Source organism: Amphiura filiformis, chromosome 2 (assembly GCF_039555335.1).
Source record: "Amphiura filiformis chromosome 2, Afil_fr2py, whole genome shotgun sequence".
Lineage (NCBI taxonomy): Eukaryota > Metazoa > Echinodermata > Ophiuroidea > Amphilepidida > Amphiuridae > Amphiura > Amphiura filiformis.
In genome coordinates this window covers 48,598,358-48,605,995 of record NC_092629.1, presented here as the reverse complement: position 1 = coordinate 48,605,995, position 7,638 = coordinate 48,598,358, and the positions used below count along the sequence as shown (strand labels likewise).

The 7,638-nt window shown below is 36.8% G+C and overlaps 1 protein-coding gene across 1 annotated transcript; it reads right to left on the bottom strand.

The window, feature by feature from the left end:
* Positions 1 to 286: 286 nt before the first annotated feature.
* On the bottom strand, positions 287 to 4,564 carry LOC140146307 (uncharacterized). Its single transcript, XM_072168106.1, has one exon. The coding sequence runs from the start codon at positions 4,542 to 4,544 to the stop codon at positions 2,877 to 2,879; it is 1,668 nt and encodes a 555-aa protein (XP_072024207.1). The 5' UTR covers positions 4,545 to 4,564; the 3' UTR covers positions 287 to 2,876.
* Between the last annotated feature and the right edge of the window lie 3,074 nt (positions 4,565 to 7,638).

The window sequence follows — 7,638 nt, the reverse complement described above, 5'->3', positions numbered from 1 at the left end:
AATGTATGCAGAAAATTTCAACATTCCTGTTTCGCCTATACACCAATCCGAGAAGCGTTTACTGTATTTGGCCCTCTATTGACGGTAACACAGATGTACCAGAGCGGGAGATTTAATTCGTAATTCAATACTCATGATTGTGTATTGAATATCACTGTTGTGTACAATTCCCGGGTACAATTCTGTATAGCACACAATAAATAATGGATGGAACCCCCGACCTCGGGACACCGCAGTTTTACATCGGGGACACCGCAGTAATGGCGAAGTCGGATAGGTGTATACGTATAAACTGTATAGAACTTTCTTTGCAAAGTATTTTATGAAGCAGAACATATCACTTTAACAGGATTTATTTATTCAACGGCAACAACAATGGGATAATTAGTCATGATTTGCAGAAATATGGTACTGGTCTAGACTTTGATGGATACAAAAAAGAAATGGTGAATTTGTCAAATTTGTTTACAATAGGTATATCAAACCCACTATAATGCCCTTGTCATGACGCACAACAAAATGGGCTTCCTGTCTTAGAAAATATGATTGTTCATCGCACTTTCATTTTTAAAAGCATTGTGTTGAAGTGTATAATAATTAATTATAATCAAGATTTATAAGTTTATGTAAATCAATTTCAAACCCTAAGAGGCGTTTTTACGCATCGTTGAGGGCGTTGCACCTACTTTACAGTGTGACATTGTCGTTGCTACGGTAATACAATAACATCGAAATTTTGGTAAGGGGTATCTTTACTCTGTATTATACCTACATCACTATGGGCCACAATTACCTCATCCCAATGGCACAGTACAATAGCCTCAATTAAACAATCATAGTGCAAAATTTGATCTCAAGTTGTAGTGTATGAGTTTTTGTATCCAAATTTTCAGTGGTCATTCAAAGCATGAACAAAATGTATTGGGGTTAGAAAACAATGCCCTGATAGATGAGCATGTTGTGGATCCTAGTGCATGCAGAAATAACATAGAAACGTGGAACATGGGTGAACTGGTAGATTTCTAAATACTCATGCAATTATATCTTTTAAAAGCACAGATTTCTATGTAGTAAATGTCCTTCAAAAATGTTCTTTTCTTATTGTCGATGGAGTGTGGCGAAGCCGTAACAACACCGGATTAAGTCCTATGTATTAGAAAAGGTTGGCTGGTTTTCTCCCTCAAGGAAAATAGTGCAAAACCGGAGACTTAAGAAGATTGGAAAGTCTTTATAAAAGTGTTATAATATTGTGTGTTGTGCATACACTACACCACAAGTGAATTACATGACATGAATGAATTGAATAATTATCGCAAAATATTTGTAAATTGAAGATGACATTTTGTCACAGATTGCTTGAATGGTAAATACATGTACGATTTTTGATTAAAGATTAATGAACAATTTTGGGCAAAAATGGTTGATAATTTTGTTTTACACAGACATTTAATACATGGATAAGTTCGTTCCACTTTTCTATACGACAATTTCTGCAATTTAGGATAATGTTTATGACCAAGATGACCCCTTATAAAATAAACACCATTTTTGTGAACTTATATTATGTAAACAAAATATATTACGACATAACAACAAGCACAAAGTTTTGAAGAACAAAATCTTAAACAAAATTCTACCCTGTATAACCTTCGAGGTAACTGTTATAAATCATGTGACAGTTAACAAAAATTCTGCCAGTACCATTCCTACCAGCTTATAACCCTGTTGTACGTTTTTGTATACATTTTGTATAAACCACATTGTTTACATCATCTTTCAGTGTACTATAAACTGTATTTTTATGATCTGAAACACCGATATCAGAAACAGCGCTTATATGTGCAAAAATACCAAAATTTAAGATAAATTCTTTCACAAAAAATAGTATCTTACGACATGTTGAATTATTTGGTACTGGATAATGTAAAAGAGCTTTGCTAACCAAATTGTGTCGTATTGGATGAAATTTTGATACTGTTGAGTCGCTGAGAAGGTAACAAGGGTGAAATTTAATCATCTTCTTCTTTGCATCCACAAGTTGATGCAGTTATTATGAATATCCTTAGAGAAACGGAGCAACTCCCAGCTTATCTTCAACTATTAACGCTATATCGCTGGTGTCGGGTTCACGATATCTGCATAATCTTTACGCTGATCTGAATCGCTTAGACATCGGCGTATAAAGATAGAGACCTTAATGGCCATTTTATGTACTGTAATCTGGTTTAAGTGTTGTATCAAAAAAACGATCAACGGGGTAAAATTCAGGCATTTTGTGAAAGCATAATCTGGTGTAAAGTGAAGTAATCAAATACCTATTAATTTGGTAACAAATGTATTTAAGTACATGTTGATTTAGATAAAGATACTACACATGTCAAAAGTTGTGCGAGAAGCGATCAATACAATTATTACATATACAATTGACAAGTAGAGTTAAGCACTGTTTCTGATTTGGTCAATGTATTTGTTTACGGGTTCAACCTATGTTATTTAAATATACCCCTTTTTTGGTGATATACATCAAGTGTTTAACAAACTACTTTACAGTCATATTATCATGTACGACAATAAACCCAAGCAAAAATATTTATGAAAAACAAAAATCATAAAGAGAGAAAGAGAAGTTTGTTTTTTAATAGAACGTGTGTCATTCAACCAGATAATAATTGATCGCTGGAATTACATTTCATGATTGTTACAAAATAGTGTATCATTTATCAAGTAAAGCCATTTAACAAACATACAACTTCTGATTCATTATACTTTAAGACATCATCACACTCTCTTTCTCTCTTTTTTGTTGCATATACACTGTCATCACATAGTTTAAGAAAAAAGTTACATACAGATTTTTGACGATTCATCGATCGATGTCAATATTTAGTGCAGTCGTATGTTGAATAGTGTCCTGCGACAGGGTACATACCCGTTGACGGTGTACCAGTTGGGGAACGATATGACGAAAGTTGACAACTACCAGTGTCATTCACCGCACCAACGGGTGAGTTATGCCCAACAGTCATAAGTCGCTGCGATGAGTCGTACATGCCAAACGAGGGGGACTGTGAATGCGGTACACTATGTGCTGAAACTGTCCCGTGCATTTCGGCAGCACCCTGGTACCAAGAGTTCGCTGCTGTGCTTCGATGTACCGGACTAAGGGAACTACTTTGTGTTGAATTTGTAACTGCCATCCCAAGGCTCGCATTTGGTCCTTGTGGACTTGTACGTTGAGTCAACGAGTGTTCTTGAAGTTCTTCTGGTGTAGGTGCAATTGCCATGTGTTTTCCCATCGCCAAAGCGTCCATGTCGTACATGTTGCTATTACATTGATACTGGTTCATGAGGTTTGCGTTGTTGGTTATAGCACCAGCACGGTCTTTGGAACACTGTCGATACATCTGTTGCGTATAACTGAGGGGTTGCGGGGACAAGAGTTGGCTTGATCTTGATGATAATTGAGAGTTCGAGTTCAAGTCCGTGGAATTACAACTCCCGTGACTGGGCGCATCGCGACCCGCTACCATCATGATGTTATCTACAGTATAATTTGCTGACCCGCATAAACTGTCATCTAAGTGAATGTTCCGCGAGTTTATCGAGTTTTCATTCAATACACCACCACCACCACCAGTTGGTGAGTCTGCAGGTTCAATTTTTGGTACCACATGAGGAACGTGAGATGATGTCGTACTGGTATGAACCGATGATGTTGGTGTCGATGCCGCAGTTGTTGATATAGGTCCGTTGGAATCTTCTGTCCCTGATTGCAAACCGTTTTGATGGCCATTATCGTGTGTCGGCGATGTTGTCTGCACGCCGTCATGATGCGACTCTTCCTCGCGTCCTATTCTCTCCCGTTCTTCTTTCTCTTTCAAAAGTTCAGCTCTGTTCTTCTTAAATCTTTTTCTGCGTCTCAGATAACTACCATTGTCAAACATGTTGTAACTTTCTGGATCCAGAGTCCAGTAGCTGCCTTTTCCTGGTTTCTTGTCATCTCGCGGAATTTTAACAAAACAGTCATTTAGCGAAAGATTGTGTCTGATAGAGTTTTGCCAGCCTTGTTTATTTTCCCTGTAGAAGGGAAATCTGTCCATTATAAATGAATATATTCCGTTCAAAGTTATTTTCTTGTCGGGTGCATTCATGATTGCCATTGCAATGAGTGCGATGTACGAGTACGGCGGTTTCACCAAATCTTTCGGATTTTGATGCGGTGCGTATGGCCCATACGGTCTCGCCATTCCATATTGGTCGTGACTATAAACAGACATAGACATCTGAGATATACTGGAATAACCTGGATGTCCTCGATAATGATAATTTTGTTCTGGATACACAGGATGCATTACGCCAAGACTACTTGGGGTAGCCGGCGATGCCGAGGCGTATCCGGGCTGCATGGCTAGGCCGAGATTCGCTCCGCCGGTATTATCTTGACTTGTCCGTTGGTACATTGGCATTGGTGCGCACTGAAGGGCCCCGACCTGCTCACTATGATAACCTCTCATGGAAAATAACATCAATGCGTGAACCACCATGAGTTATCCACCTAGCTTTGGCTTATAAGGCGCCCTAACTCCGCCCTCTGCGCTGACCTACCAATCAGCGCGACGCACTATAGCGACCACCCATCTCGCATGCCACACACAGTGTAATAGTGAATAAGTGAGTGGAATATAGCAGGCAAGTCAACGCGAGCACAGCACTGTCATGTCACAGCCAGGGCCAGTAACTTGACGTCCAAATAAATTAATTGCCAATCGTAGCATATACTCATACTATTCTATTCTATTACCGAAAAAACTTGGAAGAATATTACAGAATAAGAAAAAAAGGAGCAAAGAATATTTGCCAGTGACATATAATTGTAGTGACATATAATGATATGAACTTTAAACTTGGTGAATAAACCGGCGTGCAGCGCAAGGGAAATCCGAGTGAAGCACAAATTGAAGTGAGCTGGTTGTTTGCAGAGTTTAACCGGATTATTTAACAGGCAATCTGCAATAAGTGTGTCACATATTATAGGCTATAAATTATAATGAATTATATACAGAAAGACGATTAGAGTCTTATAGGAGAAGATAATTTGGGTCAGAGATGAAACTATTATTAAGTCTTTAAATTGCACTTAGATATGCGGTAATAATAACCCGTGCGGTAATCCAATGATCATCATGATTTTGTCATATTTTAATATCATCAAATATGACGAATATTGATATATTTTAATCAAGGTAATTGGAACGTTCATTACTTTCAGGTAATTTTTATACCATGCAATATAGGCCAATGAAATTAATGTTTATCACATGTAACGATAATAAAATAATGAATTTGTCAAATATTGAAGATTGTGTTTTCCTTTAAAATCGAATCACCATGTAGCCACTATACTGGAAGGCCCCTATATATGATATAGGCTATATCTAAGCTTCATATTTTACGGGTCAATGGCAAATGTAGAATGTTAATCTAATTAATCGTTTTATAGATTGTTAATTTGTCAACTATGTTGGCCATGGCAACATATACCTTTCTTTACATTGCGTAAATAATTTGTGTTCAGCAGTGCATATTTACCGCTAGAAACTTCACTACTTCCATTATGTTTTCCCACCGTCATGAAAGTGCTGCTGCTCTGTATCTAGTAAATAAATCTACCTGTGTATTTTTCTAAACTTAATCATAACTTACGAATTAAAATGACCAATAATTTTCTTATCTGTCCACTCTATCATTCATTGAACCACAGTTCCAGGATATGTGATTCACTATGGACCACAATGGCCTCATCCTAATGACGTAGTTCAATAACCTCAATTAAACAATCATAGTACAACATTTGACCTCAAGTTGCAGAGTATGAGTTATTGTACCCAAATTGTCAAAGGTCATTCAATGAATGTACAAAATGTATAGGGTCAAAGAATTGTGCCCTGATTGATGAGCATGTTGTGGTCCTACTAGACTCCTAGTGTCTATGGATTCAACTTATCCTTACATTTCCACACACAAAACGACACTCACTCCTCATCTGGTAAATAAAAATATGCAAGTGTTAATTTCTAAAAACAATCATAATTCCCTAACATAATGACCTACTGGTGCTACCTGTTCCCTCTATTATTCATTCAACCTATATTTTTCCACACACAAAAGTGCCTTCACTCCTCAAGTCTGGTAACTAATGTGCAAGTGTAAATTTCTTAAATTTAATAATCGTAATTACTTTACCTAATGGCCAATAATGTTCTACACCAATGTACGTACTACCTGTTCACACTATTATTTATTCAACCTATATTTTTCCACATACAAACGCGCCTTCACTCCTCTGGTAAATAATGTGCAAGTGTAAATTTCTTAAATTTAAATCATAATTACTTTAATACCTAATGACCAATAATGTTCTCTACCAGTGCTACCTGTTCCCTCTATCATTCAATAAAGTCAACCACTTTTTCAAAGTCTAGACTGTACAGATGTTTCATATTAGTATTTGCGTGGAATTAAAAACCTCAGGTTTAAAACTCCTACAGCGCACAGAATAGCAAGAACTTGAGAAGAAGAAGAGGTTTGTGTTGTTGCCACTAGGTTTTTTTACCACTTCTCTCAACCTAATCTGGCGTATAAAATACACTAATTGGTAACATTCGATTCTCAACGCTGCTTGACAGTGAAGAGCGAGTATCTTTCTTGTGTAAATTAAACCATACATTGAAGGACATCAACACCACCTGGGTACAAATATTTACTGAATTCAAGTTAATTTGCATATTAAAACTTTCTAGGCTGTTTAAAATCCATGGAATGTTTGACAAACAATAAATAGGTATAATGCTTGTTTCTAGTATTTGCTTATCCTTACTTATATTGGGGGTTAGTTGACTTTTTTCACTCCACAAAACGCTGGAATCTTTAATACAATGTTTTACCACTTCAACGCTCTTCTATTTGCTTTGGTATATGTTGCTACAACAGTTGATTAAGATGTATAAATCATATTATTGGTTCTATTGCTCAGTCAATCAAAGTTCATATATTAATGTATTAATTTGTACTTAATGCATCTTCATCATTACCTAATTTACATATTTAAAACTTTCTGTTTTATTACATTCCGACATCAAAGCAAAACAGACTTACTTATTTTACCTTAACATTCCTTCTTAGGAATAGAAACCAAACATTGTACACTCCACATCTTGTGTGTGTTCATGACACCTTCATGTCGCCATGTAATATACATTCGGCAGTTTACAAACATAATCAATGTATACTTTCTGAAATCGTCAAAGAATGCTGAAAAACTTAGTAAATACTTTTCATGGACAGCTCAAAATGTGAATATTTAAACGGGATTTTAAATACTGAAACCTCCTATCGAATCATTTTATGAGCGTCTATTGATAGGAGGCGATCCACATGTGTACCACCATTGCCGTGCGTACTCGACTTGTTTACAACTTTTAGTATGGAGTAAATTGCGCTCTATGGTGCATCGGTCATGTAGGCCACCGTTGGGATGCCTCAAGGTGTGCGAAGGTAAAAAGGGGTTACATGAGCGAGGTATAGGACCGTGACAGCCCCTATCACTTGTTATATATTAGGTGTGGAGTGATGAGATGA